The sequence below is a fragment of the Eschrichtius robustus genome, chromosome 4, assembly GCF_028021215.1.
Source record: "Eschrichtius robustus isolate mEscRob2 chromosome 4, mEscRob2.pri, whole genome shotgun sequence".
In the NCBI taxonomy this organism is placed as follows: Eukaryota; Metazoa; Chordata; class Mammalia; order Artiodactyla; family Eschrichtiidae; genus Eschrichtius; species Eschrichtius robustus.
Genome location: NC_090827.1, coordinates 33,777,165 through 33,793,027, shown reverse-complemented (window position 1 = coordinate 33,793,027; position 15,863 = coordinate 33,777,165). Strand labels below are relative to the sequence as shown.

The window sequence follows — 15,863 nt, the reverse complement described above, 5'->3', positions numbered from 1 at the left end:
AGCCTGAAAGATGCAGGTGATGGTGGTGATTAAGGCATATTCAGAATGGGAGCCAGTTAGTTTGGTTATATGATCTAGAATATAAGCTCCTCACCAAATTCCAATGAGTGACTCCACGTCCTCAGCTTGCTTGCCATTCTCCAGCATTTCCTCCTGGAAGTAATGAGCTTTTTAGGTGTCAGAGGTTTCTACCTCATTTTCTCAGACAATAGGCAGAGAATGATGTAATTTATGGATATGATTGCTTTAACTAATAGCAGAGGAAAAGTGCTTTTAATTCTTTGGCGGAAAGGAGATCTTCGTTTAGGGGAAAATTGTTATGATTACTTGTGATTAACAGCATACTTTATACTCAAGATTACAGGGTTATAAAAAGCAAGCTTGATTCATTTAGGAAAGCCAGCAAGGATAGGACGTGATTTTGCCAAATTGCAATAATTTTACCAAGCACTTTCATAGATACCATGTCATTTGTCTCTCACTGCAGCATGGTGAGGTAAGCAAGGCAAGAATCATCATTCTAAACTGTAGATGAACCAACTGTAGGTCCCCAGAAATGAGGTGGTTTTCCCAGGGTATCATAGGTAGCATGTCACATAGGCGGACCTCAAACTTACCTTTTCTAACTTTGAATGTGCTGTTTTTCTACTAAACCCTCTTTCCCCCTCAGCTTTAGTATGCATATCTGTACACTCGCATATTTGGTTTAATGTGGTTGAATTATTCAACTTAACTCAGTCTTTACAAGACAACCATCAAATAATCTAAATTCAAATGTAGTTCTTTCTTCCTAGATTACTCCTACCCAAAAGTAGTTTATATGTTTATAAACTAACAAAATTAATTTAGCTAAAATAATACATTTCAGTAAAAAAAATATAAACCTCTAAGAAAGTAGTATAATTGCATATTATCTTTCCACTAAGCGCAATTCTAAATGCCTGAAATAACTCTGTTACAGAGAAAACACCTACTGAAAGATTCCTTTATGGCAAGATGCAGGAAAAGCACTAAGACTCCATTTGGTTCATATGCAGTGATGTATTAGAGAGGGTTCTCCAGAAAAACAGAACCAATAGGAAATTATTTATATATATGTGCATAAGTATATATATATATATATATATACATATATATAAAGAGTTTTATTAAGATTTATTATAAGGAATTAACTCACACAATTTTGGAGACTGAGAAGTCCCACAATCTGCCATCTGCAAGCTGGAGACCCAGGAAAGCTGAAGGTGTAATTCAGTCTTAATCTGAGGTCCTGAGAACCAGGGGAGCCAATGGTGTAGATTCCAGTCCGGGCTTAAAAGCCTGAAAATCAAGAGCACCGAGGGCAGAAGATTGATGTCCCAGATCAAACAATTAAGCAGAAAGGGTCAAATTTCTCTTTCCTCTACCTTTTTGTTCTATTCTGGCTGTCAGTGGATTAGATGATGCCCACCCTCATTTGGGGGAAGGGGGCAAAACGCTTTATTGAGTCCACCAATTCAAATGCTAATTTTATCTGGAAATGCTCGCACAGACACACCCGTAATATAAGTAAATAACGTTTGGCCAAAGATCTGGGTATCCTGTGACCCAGTCAAGCGGATTCATAAAATTAACATCACAGGTAGGGAGTCAGTGCCTCCATCTGAATGATGTGGAAAGAGAAGCAAGAAGGGAAGCCAGGAATGATTGGCTACCACGACGATAACTATATTAAAATTTTTATTTTTAAAAATAGAAATGTTTATGACTCAAAAAATTCAGTGTTATGTGTTGCCCTTGACAGAAATGGTTGCTAATCAGAATAAGGAAGATTAGTGACCAATGACCGAGAGGCTCCCTGGTGATAGGGGCTGCTTCTTAGGCTTAAATCAGCCAAAGTGACTTATTATGTAGACAAAGCACATAATATTGAGTAGAAATTCTCATACTTAATGTGGTCAGAAGCACCTGAAGAGCTTCTCGAAATTTCAATTTTGAGTTCCCAATGGTTCTTTTTTTTGATTTAATTTTTATTTTATATTGGAGTATAGTTGATTTACAATGTTGTGTTAGTTTCAGGTGTACAGCAGAGTGGTTCAGTTATACATATACATATATCTGTTCTTTTTCAGATTCTTTTCCCATATAGGTTATTAGAGAATATTGACTAAAGTTCCCTGTGCTATACAGTAGGTCCTTGTTGATTATCTGTTTTATATATAGTAGGGTGTATATGTTAATCCTAAACTGTTCAGATTGACTTGTGGCACCCAGGGATCTGCATTTTAATTCTCTAGGTCATTCTGTTAGAAGTGATCTGAAGATCACAGTTTAAGAACTTCTAATACCTAGAACAGTCAAATCCTTAGAGACAGAAAGTAGAATGGTGGTTGCCAGGGACGGGGAGAAGGAAGAGTGGGAAGTTCATGTTTACACGGTACAAAATTTCAGTTTGGGAAGATGAAAAATTCCTGGAGATGGATGGTGGTGATGGCTGCACAACAATGTGAATGTACTTAATGCCGCTGAACTGTACCCTTAAAAATGGTTAAAATGGTCAACTTTACCATTATGGATATATTATCACGATAAAAAGAAAAACAAGAAGTTTGAATGCAAGTGGCGGTCATTCTTTAAAAATATTGGTGTATCTCTGCTTTCTTACTAAGTATTGATAAAGAAAATTGATATCTCCAGTGTAAAATGTCATAATTGGTGCTCAATTATGGATTCATGCCGTACGGTAGTTCATCATTGCTTTATGACAGAGGAAAAATAATGGACTAAATAAAAAGATTCACAACACTTAAATTATTCTTTATGAGGAGAAAGGAGATTTCTTGTCTATCCATAATTTGGCCAAATTAATGGAAGTATTAGAGCTGCTCAGTCTGCATCCTTCTGATTTGTTCCTCTACCTGATGCTCTCAGATGGATTCATCTGATTTTGCCTGATCTCGGTTTTGCAATAAAAATGTGTAGTGATACTCATACTCTTTTCAGGATAGGGTGTGGGCCCACGTGGGCAAGAGCCTGAACTGCATTATTGCTATGGTGGATAAACTGATTGAAAGAGACGGCAGCGGTGAAGGAGACGATGGCAGTGGCAAAGATGGAGAAAAGGGCCATTCTCTAGGGGACTCCATCATAACTCATCCACAGGGTAAGGAATCGTTTTTTTCCCAGTCATTGACGAGTAACCAAAATGAGGAAGCCAAGATACAATGAGATTGAAAAAGAGGAGTCAACAGTGCCTTAGATGAAAGTGCTGATAGCGTGCTTTTCCACTGCTCTGGCTGGGGTGATGGAAAGCTGTTTATCAAATTGCATCTCAGTTGTGTTTTCGGAACTGCTTGCAATGCTCGTTTTTATTTTGTTTTTGCTACATAAAAGCCCTCTTGAAAGGAGAACAGTGTGTTCTTTTAAAGAGTCTGACATAGTTTAATCTACTTTTACACATTCCTCCAAAATTGTATTAGGAAGAAAAACAAGCATCTGAAAACGCTTAGAAACTTTGAAGAATCTCAGGACACAGTATCTCAAAATGGTTCCTGAAAAGAAGTCAGTATGATAAAAATGTTCCTTGCCTTATTCTGAGGAGTGATTTTGTGAATTATTTCAAAAACATATAAGAAGTTTTAATTCTGTATAAGAAGAATGTATTTGTGTGTTATTCCAAAGACATATTTTCACAGGGTCTAGACTTTCATGGATATATGTATATGTACACACACACACAGATGCATACATATGCATACACGTGTGGGTGTCTATGTCTCTGTAGATAGACACACACACACGCACACACACACACATAGAGAGGGATACTTTCAAATGTATGGCTTATTTTTTTAATTAATTAATTAATTAATTAATTAATTAATTAATTTATGGCTGTGTTGGGTCTTTGTTTCTGTGCGAGGGCTTTCTCTAGTTGCGGCAAGCGGGGGCCACTCTTCATCGCGGTGCGCGGGCCTCTCATCGTCACGGCCTCTCTTGTTGCGGGGCACAGGCTCCAGACGCGCAGGCTCAGTAGTTGTGGCTCACGGGCCCAGTCGCTCCGCGGCATGTGGGATCTTCCCAGACCAGGGCTCGAACCCGTGTCCCCTGCATTGGCAGGCAGATTCTCAACCACTGCGCCACCAGGGAAGCCCTGTATGGCTTATTGATTAGCAAAGACGATAATTAAAATTTTCACTACAGTTGCATCCCTATAAATGGCTTCTTTTGTTAAAATTTTTCGTTAATTTAATGAATTTTGACAACAAAAACTAAGACAGATGCCTGCATTTCTCTATGATAGTAAGAACTGCTCTTAGAGTGGTCCCAGCTAGATGCTTAAGTGTTTGGAAAGAAAAAAGTGTTGCCCTACCCTCTTCTTCCAAAATCTGCTTTTCCTTTTCCTTAAGGAAAATGAGTCATAATAAAATATGGATGCTTATCAAATTAAATTTGTTTTCTCAATTTGTTTTCCTGCTTTTTCATTACTCACATTTTCATCAGGAGTTTAATTACGGGAAACATCAATCTTTCGTCACCTGATTAACAGTAGAACCATTTCCAAATCACTTTTGTAAACAATGGCTTTCTAAAGTTCGCTTACTGTAGATGGTCCTAATCCTCTAGAGTACGTTTACATAGGTGGAAAGTTTACACTGGTGTTCTTTACGTTCTACTTGATCTAACTGTATATGGGGATTTTTAAAAAATAATATCAGGTTTTTTTCTGATTTTCTATAATGTTTTAAAAATAATATCAGTTTTATTAATGAAACTAGTCCAGGTCCATAACTTTACATGAATCAAAATGAAAGCCTGTCATAACTTATGTCAAAAGGAACTAGTATACTTCAATTTTCTTTAACTGAATATTTATTGACCATCAGTGATGAGCCAGACACTGTGCTTTGCTCTGGAAAATGAGGTAAAGAAGCAGAATCCATATTAGTGACTTGTTTTGTCCATTGATGGGTGTTCAAGGCATAATAATTTTTAGCGAGTAAGATTAAGAGATTAAAGGATACCGAATTTTGCCACATCTTTTTGTTTTCATGTTCCCCAAAACTTCTCATTGATGAGAATGGAGTTCCAAAGTATTTGAAATTATGCATTTATTCATATCTTATATTTTATCAGAAGATTGTATCTGTGCAATCAAAGTTTCCAGTTAAAAAGTAAAAATATTTGATAGATATATCATCTGTAAAATTAGATGAATCACCTTCATTTGAATGTAAAGGATTGTTTGGATATAGTCTAAAACCAGGTGGAATTTGCTCCCAAAGTAGAATTCACAACTTGATCAGCTTTGTAGATGGTTAGAGTCAAATTACAACACAGTGCCCTGTAACTGATTTTATTATTTCTATTTTATTATCCATGTTTATTTCATCCATTCTTTTTTGTGTTAGAAACATTTTTAGGACACAAGACACTATTTAAATGTGCAAAATGAAATCTATACTTTGGTCTGAAAATTATTCAATATAGTATTATCAAATAGTTCTAAGTTAAATCTTTTGTTAACATTTTATGTGTTAAGACGATTGTGTGTAGTACGCATGTTTTGGCAAGGATAGTGGTACATAAAAGAGGATGCTTAACAAAGATAAATAGACGTCTTACAAATGAGTGTGTGCTCAAGTATACTTAACATATATTATGGATGTTACTGCATATTTGGAGTGGGATTGATTAGCTCAGTCAGTTATTTAATAAAAACTTTTTATTAAATAATAAAAATAATAATGCTTATTATTCTTATTTTAATCTTCCTCTTTAGTTAGGGAAAAATCACTTTCAGTTTCTACCCATAAAACAATGCAGTAAAGAAATTAATACATAGTGCCTTTCTGAACTAATATAAAGCAAACAACCTAAAGTCACATATTTACCTATACTACTCCCCCCAAACTATTGCAGACAAAGATATTTGAGATATACATTCACTAATGATATGTGCCTCAATTTACCTGTATTTTAAAATTTTATTAGAAATATTAATTTTTAAAATTTGAGAAGGAAAACATAGAATTGCATACGATTTTTATTTTATTTCCATCAGACATTTGAACATATCTTGTGTTTACACACACACACACACACACACACACACACACAGAGTAACCAAACTGGAGTGCACAATATAAATACAGATGTACTTCTTGATATCCTGCATGTCATTATATTATGAGTATTTCCTGATAAATATTCTCTGGAAATAATGAGATTATAATGACTATAAACTAATTCATCAGAAGAGAAACCGTTATTTTAGATATTTAATTATTATAATAATGCTGCAATTAACATGTAAGCATCTTTGAATATGTAAATCTTTAACTACATCTCAGAAATTGTCCCCTAAGTTAGATTGCTACAAGTGGAATTATCTTGTAAGGAAGAGTTACCCCTTCTCTCCAATGTAGTTATTTATACAATTACTTGTTTATATCAGTGTGGACTTGTGAATAATTTTATTCTTTGGTTTATAAACCAATAGTGTTATTATTTATTTTGGGCTCCAGTTGTTCTAGAGTTCGCTCTTGGGAGCTCTCAGTGGCCTTTTGACAGCTTCTCCTGCTACAGGCTACATACTTTCTTACTTACTTTCTTACTTTTTTATTCACTCCCTTATTCTCTAGTATCATGAGGGACTTACTCTAGTCTGATCTGTATTTGCCCCAACTCTAGGTTCAGCTATTTTCCAGGGAACCCTGGTTTCTTTTATTGGAGAATAGCGTTTAGAAACCAACATTTGGGTGGGTAGGGACATTTTGATGGTTCTTTGTAACAATAGGTACTCTTACCAGCAGTACCTGTAAACACTCTTTTAACTTCCCAGCCTTAAATATTTTCACTGATTTCATGCCATTTGGGGTGAAAAAATCATATTTTAATTTCTGATTATTTGTGACTTGACATTATATAACTTAATACTATATTTCAAAAAATTATTTTGGTAATTAAATCCATTTCTTCAATAGCACCAAATTTATCCCCAGCCCATAGCTGGGGTGGAAAATCATTACATTCTTTTCCTTTTATAGTTAATTAATAAATTGACTCTGTGAGTGATTTGAGTCATCTAGAGTTCATTGTTCTATATAAGGTGCTAAATACTGATAGAGGTTTGTTGTCACATCATTTATTAGTGATTATTTTCCTCACATTTGATTAGTTTTTCCTTATAATTAAGTTCTGCAGATATTTTTAATCAATTTTAGTCAATACACTAAATTTGATCAATTTCTGATCAAATAATCAGTGGATTTGGTCCAATTTTGTTCACGTGCTTTTAACTATTGTGTTTTATATTGGGATACTTTTTTTTTTTTTTTAATTTATTTTTTGCTGCATTGGGTCTCTTCTGCTGCGCGCGGGCTTTCTCTAGTTGCGGCGAGCGGGGGCTATTCTTCGTTGTGGTGTGCGGGCTTCTAATTGTAGTGGCTTCTCTTGTTGTGGGGCATGGGCTCTAGGCTTGTGGGCTTCAGTAGTTGCTGCACACAGGCTCAGTAGTTGTGGCTCGCAGGCTCTAGAGCGCAGGCTCAGTAACTGTGGTGCACGGGCTTAGTTGCTCCACGGCATGTGGGATCTTCCCAGATCAGGGCTAGAACCCGTGTCCCCTGCATTGGCAGTGGATTCTCAACCACTGCGTCACCAGGGAAGCCCTGGTATACATTTTGAAATCTCATAATTAACCTTTAGACAGTCAGTTTTTCTTTCTTTACCATCATTTTATTTTTACATTATAACCATAATTGGTGTTTCTTTGTTGGTTAAACAGATGGTCTTCTGAATTGTTGCTACATTTATTCACTTTTTTATGTTCCTCTATAACCTGCACATATTTCTCTTTTCAAGTTGCAGATTTTTCTTTTTACACTGTATCAGTTTAGTAATGTTTTAAACCTGTAGTTTTGAAGGTTTTTTTTGTTTGTTTTAGATCCAGGATTTGGCGGTATATCTTACTTCATAAATTTCGGACTTACTACAATAGTGCTGAGAGAAATAAAACTTTCTCTACTGTTCTGAGCACAAATAATAGATTAACTGTTCCAAACTGTTCCAAACTCCCATGGCTTATATATATTCATATATTTTCTTAATAAAAAGATTGTCCTTTTATTTTTTTGTACACTTAATCATACTTATAAGCATCTTCTGTATGTGTAGTACCACATGCTTTCAATTGCATAATAAATTGAGGACTCAACGATAAAACCAGTGAATTTAGAATCTTAGATTTTGATGTGCCCTTAAGGATTATGTAATTAAACCTCCTAAATTATGTTAAGACGCTTATCTGTAGTATCTGCCAATTTTCCCCTAGCCTGTGATACACAGCTCCACTGATAGAAAACCTTTTTTTAATGTCCTAAAATGGCATACTCCAGATGTTGATCTAAATATGTTTTCTTTAATTTTACCCACTAGCCCAGATCTAATCATTTGCAACAAACGGAACAAATTTACTTTCCTTTTTGCACATTATAGCCTAACATATCTGAAAGCAACCATCATGTTATTTTTTGAATTGCCACTGTTTTGGTCATTTTTCAAAGGTTTAGCATCAAGTGCAGAGTAACACAGGAGGACCACTTGTCTACTTTTAGATACTATTCTCTTATTGATATCTAAGTTTACATTTGCTATTTTGACAGTCGTATCTTACTATTAACTTCATTGAAATCCATAAACCGTGCTAAATTGGACCTATCCTTCAGGCTTCTCAAAATTCAAGTAATATTTAAGCACCACTCTGTGCTAGACATTGTGAAATATTAGGAGCACAAGGAGATTAAGACACAGTCTATCTCAATTCTCCTGAAGAGATTGATGTCTAAACCCACAACAGTAATATAGTACACTTTTGAGTACATGCTAATAAATACCTGTTTCTTTCATCCATCATATCTACTGCCTTACTCAGGTTTATTTTATTCACATCTTGGAAACATTTCCTGTCCACTCGCAGAAGTAATAGATAAAAATGATGGGAAAACAGAGATAAATATATATCCTTGAGGCATATTACTAAAAAGAATTGTATGCATTGGAATACGCTTGTCAATCACTACTCTTTGGGGATGAGTGTTGATCCGGCTATGTATTGACCCATTTGTGTTATTGCATGGCCTGTATTTCTCTGTCTTTCACGCAAATGTCATGAAGTGCCCTGTGAAAGGCCAAATACCCTACGTCATTGAATACGTTTTTCTAATCTACCCAGCTGTAAGCCCTATCAAAAATGAGATGAAGTTCCTGTGCCATAATTTTCCCAAATGAGCCCATGCTGGCTTCAAGTCATCACTGCTTCCTCATACAAAGGAGATAAACATCCCTGGAGATCACAGAATTAGTTCACGTACCACTGGTTAGTTTCATGTTCCTTGATTCTCACGTTCTTCCCCAATTCATAATTTTCTTCTAACTTGAAGGCACATGCCTTGGGATCTGAGAATTTATTTTTCCCCCACATCTTTTACTTTATCGCTGCCTGCCTCCAGTTAACACAATTGTCTGGTAACTACCAAGAATTTATCAGTAATTTATCACCAATTATCCATGACTAGCGAATGCCAAAGATTAGTCGTCTGAAAAATTCCCCCCCATTCTCCAAATAGGGACAAATCCAAGGTTTTAGCAAATCACATTTTTTAGCAAATATTTTTTCCTATCTTTTTCTTTGGTTGGCCAGAGTATCTATCTTCCTAATACACCTGAAATAATTAATGAATAGAACAATTAATCAGTTGACACAATTATATCTAAATATATCTAAAACAGTTCATGGCATTAAGCCTTATGGAAGAGACATACCAAATACATGTTAGTTGGAAGACAAAGAGGAAGATCCTTTCATTCAATTGATAGATATTATTTGAGCATCTATTCTATGCCAGGCACTGTATCTAGAAACACATTCAGTCATTGTCGTATTCTTGCAGTCTGGTGGGTGAGCAACTTGTATTTGAAAGGAGATACACAGAGATTTTTCCAAAGACAGCATCTACAAGAGAAAGAAAGTGGAAGAGGAAGTATCCATTTGGGACTCTTCAGCAGATAGATAGATGAAACTGGATAAAATGAAAAGAGAAAGTATGGGAAAAAATGAGCACAATCCCTAATACAGAGCCTTGGGGTGTGGAGATTGCCCTCAGCTGAGGAGTAGGAGGCACCAAGGGATGAAAATCAAATGCAACTTGGAGACCAAACGAGGGAAAAGAGAGGAAATAGTCACCTTAACAGTTAAAACTGACTGCACTCACATTTCTGTGACATGCACTTTGCTAAGCTTTCCATCCCTGCCTCCCTTCCTTCTCATAGCAAGCCTATAGGGGAGGTTCTGTTTTTATCCCCATTTTATGGGTGAGGAAGTTAAGCAGTGCTTCTAAGGCCACAGAGCTGGTAGGCGTCTGAGCGAGGATTCACATCCAGGCAGAGTGATCCCTGATTGAATTTGTCAAAAAGAACTGGGTCTGCAGAATAACTGTTGGACAAGGAATGCTTAAATTTTAAGAGCAGTTTTGCATGTGTGTTTACTTACCTTTATGTTTGCTCTTTATATCTTGATGAATGATTTCCCAGGTAGTCATAGCTAATGCTTCACTTGTTGGTTACGTTTTCTCCTTATCTTACAAGGCCCTAAATTCCCAGACTCCCACTTGCCTCTTCAAGTGCTTTGCCATCTTCTTCATGTCCCCCTACCTCATCCTTCCTGATCCAGCCACACTGGACTCTTTGGAGAGCTCACCTTGTGCTTTTCAATGCCAGGCTTTCAAAGGTTTGCCCATCTCTACTGTCCACAGGCTCAGTCTTCACATCTTCTAGGGCACCTTTTCTGATCTTTCAGACCAGAGTTGGCACGACAAGCGGGGGACCACTTGCAAGTGCACAGAATTCCTCAGTCAGCAGGACCCTTTGCTCTGGGTTTAATGCTCTGTGGTCACCATCTTGCCTTTTTTAATAGTGTTAGCTTTGTGTTGTAAATAAATAATGGGCAAAGAAGGCTATGCCTGGGACTTGGAGACTTGATTCATCTCCAGTTCTGTCTCCCTGGTTCTCCAGTGCCTGCCTAGCTTCCCCATCCTTGTCCAGTCCAGTGACCATCTCGCATTCCCACCCTCACCTGCTAAGGGACCTGGGCGTGAGTGCTGGAGAGGCAGGGTCAGTCTGGGTGCCTTTGAAGCTCTGCACACAAGCATCCCCATGCCCAAAGGACTATGACATGAAAGAGTAAATAGAAATCACCATGACAGGGCTTCCCTGGTGGCACAGTGGTTGAGAGTCTGCCTGCCAATGCAGGGGACACGGGTTCGAGCCCTGGTCTGGGAAGATCCCACATGCCGCGGAGCGGCTGGGCCCGTGAGCCACAACTACTGAGCCTGCGCGTCTGGAGCCTGTGCTCCGCAACAAGAGAGGCCGCGATAGTGAGAGGCCCGCGCACCGCGATGAAGAGTGGCCCCCGCTTGCCACAACTAGAGAAAGCCCTCGCACAGAAACGAAGACCCAACACAGCCATAAATTAATTAATTAATTAATTTAAAAAAAAAAGAAAGAAATCACCACGACAGGCCGAGAGAGATACCACTGAGGAAGAAAGAAAAAAAGCTTGTTTACTGCTTTTTGAACAAAAGTCTCACAATTTTATTTTTCACTGGATTCTGCACATGATGGAATCATGCTTTCTACAAGGGTTGTAAGTACAAAGGCCCACAGTCATCGTGCAGGTTAACATGAATGAGTGAGGTGAAATTGATGGATACTGGAGCAAACTAGGAAGTAAATGTCCCTACAAAGAGGGCTACCACTACAGCTCTAGCCAGTCATTCCCATGGGGGAATCTGGACCTAAAGTTACCATATCTTCTGATTTTTCAAGTGACTCTGAATTTTTATATAAAATATCCCAATTTTTTAAAGGTTGATAATAGATTTTTAAAAATTATTACAATGTGAGGAAGGCCAAATAAAATACATTTGAGGGCCAAATGAAGCTGTTCATGGGCCACTAGTTTGCAGCCTCTGTATCTCTGATTTATTGGTAATGCTGTTGTAAATGTTATTTCCCCTACTAGTCTTGGCTCTGTGAGAAAATATGCCAAGTATTTTTGATTTGCTCTTGAATCTCCAGAGCCTAACATGATTCTTGGCAAGTAGAGTCCAACATGTAGTCACCTTGATCTATAACTGCTACCAGACAAGAAATGCTTAGGTTTTCTTGGTATTATTGACTATCTTCAGTGTACGTGCATATTTATGCATGCATGCTTGAAAATCATTATATCCTCGGAACTTGCACTTAACATTCCTTAATATTCCTGGAGTCCATGAATTTCTACACATGAATGTTTAGAATTTCATTAAGGAAGAAACATCAATGAATGAGGCTTTTTTAAACTCACAGGTCAGCAGGTGAGACAACTTTTAAAATACACTTACAAGTTAAAATTAAAACTTGGTAAAAAATAAAAGATGACACAGAGATTTTTATTATAAACTTAGAATTCCAATAATAATTGTACCCTATGACATTGTTGAACATTTAGTCTTACCAGAAAATTAATATTGTTTCCCTTAAAAATTGTGCCGTGAATTTTGATGTAACAAAACAACACTTGACCCAGAGCCAAGATACTTGGCAAGTCCACAGTTTACTAATTTGGCTGCATGACCTTTGGCACATTGCTTAGATTCTCTGGACCTCACTTTCTTTGTTGGTAAAATACAGATCATCTGCAAATTTTTAAGGTCTCTTCCAGTTCTGAAGTTTTACGATAATAAAGATGTTACATTATTTTTAAAGTGATTTTTTTTCTTTTAGTCATTCAACATATTTTAGTTGAGCATCTACTATACAGGCACTATTCTAGACACTGGGATACAATAATGAACAAAACATACAAAACACCTGACATCCTGAAGTTTGTATTCTTTTTACATCTCTCGACATAAAAAAGTAACATAAGAAATAATGGCATTACCTAATATGTTAACAGGGGCAAATGCTGTGGAAAAATGTAGAGCGAAGTAAAAAGGTTTTGGAATATTGTTGAAGTTTAGTAGTCAGTGCAAGCTTCACTGAGAAGTTGATGTTTGAACAAAGACACAAGGAGGTAAGGAAGTGAGCCATGTGGATACCTGGGGTAAGGATATTTGAGGCATTGAAAACAACTAATGCAAAAACCTTGAGGCATAAGAATGCCTTCCATGATCAGGAAACAGCAAAGAAGCTGGTTTGGTTTGAACAGAGAAAGTGAAGGGGAGAGAGTAGAAGATGAATTTAGAGGTAACTTGTTGGGGGAAGGATTATGCAGCGTCTTTGTATTGACTTTGGCTATTACTCTGAGAAAATCGAGAGGTAATTGGAGGGTTTTGAGCAGAGGATTAACCTGATTTGACTTAGATTTTAACATCCAGGCTGTTATGTTGAGATTAGACTGTAGATGGAAAGAGTAGAACCAGGTATAGACCAGTTAGAATCCAATAGTTAGAATCCAATAGAATCCAATCCTAGAACATAATTCTCTAGATGAGACATGATGGTGGCCTGGACTAATAAGAAAGCACAGTGGAGATGATGAAAGGTATCTGGGCTCTGCACTTACTTTGAAGGTGGTGCCAACAGAGTTTTCTGATGGTTTGGATGGGAGATTGAGAAAAAAGGGAGGAGTCAAGAATCATTGGACAATTTTTGGCCTGTGCAGCTGGAAGGATGGGTGGCCGTGGAGTGGTTGGGGAGGGCTCTGGATAGAACAAGTTTTGTGGTCAGGAACAGAAACACGTTCACTTTGAACATGTTAAGTTTACATGGAAATATCAAGTATGCAGTTAGATATAAAAATCTGAAATTCAGGAGAGAGGTTTAGATAAATGATCTAAATTTGGGAATTGCCACCATATAGATGGTACTTAAAGCCATGAAACTGAATAATGTCAGCAAAGAATTGAGTGTTCAGAGAAGAGGGAAATGACCTACAGATTACAAATGGGGACAGCTCCATGTTAACAAGTGAGGAGCCAGCATCAGAGTTGGATAAGGAGTGGCCACTGGTTTAGGAGTGACCACCAAGCATGATATCCTGAAATCCAGGGTTAGGAAGTGTTCCATGAAGGAGTGATCAACATGCCCGGTGCTGCTGGTAGGTCAAGTGAAATGACGACTGAGAAGTGACTGGTTTGGCAGCGTGGAAGCCACTGGTGACATTGATGAGAGTAGCTTTACTAGAACAGATAGGGATTAAAGCTCCAGTGAAGAGGATTAAGAGGAAAAGGAAGAAAAGGAACTGGAGACAGCATGTATGGAAAACTCTTTGAGGACTTTCACTGTGAAAGGAAGCAGAAGAAATAGGGTGGAAGCTCTAGCGCGAAGTAGGGTCAAGAGAGGGTTATTCTTTAAAGATGGGGAGATAACCGTGTGTGTGCTAATGGGAATGATCCAGTAACAAAGGAAATATTGATGATGTCAGAGGCAGGGGAGAGAATTGCTTGAGTGATACTCTTCAGTAGTGAGAGTGGGTGAGACCTGCTGTACGGATAGAGGAGCTGGTCTTAGCCGTAGAACAAATAGTCATCCGCAGAAATAGGAGAGAAGGAAGAGCATAAGAAATAAGTGCTGGTGAGTGGACAGACATTGGGTCACATGTCGAAATGACTTTATATTTGTTTCCATCTTTTTAAAGATAGTAGCTAACAATTTGGGGTGGCTTAATATGTGCTAAAACTTGTTTTTAAGATACTGCCTTTATTATTTCACTCTTGCAACACTCATAGGAGTAATTCCACACATTTAATGGATGAAGAAGTAGAGAGTTGAAGTTACCTGTGCACTTTCATGCCAAGTCTAGTGGCAGCGCCTGGATTCCAGCCCTGGTGGTCTGAGTTGAGAGCCTGTCCCCTCAACCACGATGCTGCACTGCTTCTGTTCTTTCCAGGAAAAAGCATCTCTAATCTTAACTCTGTACAGATAATTTTTTGCTGTCACCCTTTGAGCAAAATGTTAAGTTTTATCAGACACAAATTAGCGGTATTATGAGATAACTTCATGAAAATCAATCCCATCGGTATCTCTTAAAAGTTTACTATGGAATTGTACCTTATGCAGAAATTAAGAATTGCCAAGTATTCATAATTACAATTGAAATATTATTTAGCGTTCTCATAAATCCGATGATACTCACTCCCACAGAGAAACTGGGATAGGCAAAGAAAAAAGATTCATATCTCCCATGTGGGAACTGTGGGGCATATAACTATGGAATAGAGTGAGAAATGGTACTGTTTATGTTATGTTTGCATACTTGCCTACTTACTCAGCACTTATAAGTTGAATCTGTTTACATGAGGCTTTGTTGGATTTGTAGAAATAATTTTTCAAAGGGTGCACTGTATTCCACTGGCCTTGAACTTTACTGGCCTCGAACTACTACACTCACCTAGTTCGCTGCAGGGTAGATATGTATCTCCTTTTCCCCTCTGGGTGCCTGTGCTCTAATCAGTCTTTCATCAACTCAATATCCACCACCCCTCTTTTCTCAGTCTTAGATACTGGACAAAATTTAAATGACAAGAGCTGTCTGAGGTTGATGTATTGGTGATTTTAGGTTGCTCAATGACCTATGACCTACGCACTTATTCTTAAAAGCTCAGTGTGTTTGTAGGTCAGAGTCCTGAGGTTACGGATTTTTTTAGGCCAAAAGGCAAAATAAGCTCAAGAAATGTGAATATGTGACTCTTCCTGGTCCAATGTAAACTCTGATTCAAAACTTTTGTGCTACAACCAATGCAGAACTTGTTTGATTAATGGATTTAGTTCCTGGAAACTGTCTTAGCAGAATTTACTTAAGGCTTTCAACTTTGTGCTATGAAGTTTAAGCAGGATAT

At 37.5% G+C, this 15,863-nt stretch overlaps 1 protein-coding gene across 7 annotated transcripts in view; it reads left to right on the top strand.

The window, feature by feature from the left end:
* INPP4B (inositol polyphosphate-4-phosphatase type II B) overlaps positions 1-15,863 on the top strand; it is a 606,964-nt gene that overhangs the window by 498,109 nt on the left and 92,992 nt on the right. For all 7 annotated transcript variants that reach the window (XM_068542548.1, XM_068542545.1, XM_068542547.1 and 4 more), the window contains one exon: positions 2,983-3,142. In XM_068542548.1, the coding sequence (XP_068398649.1) occupies positions 2,983-3,142 (160 nt within the window). The remainder of the gene's footprint in view (positions 1-2,982; positions 3,143-15,863) is intronic.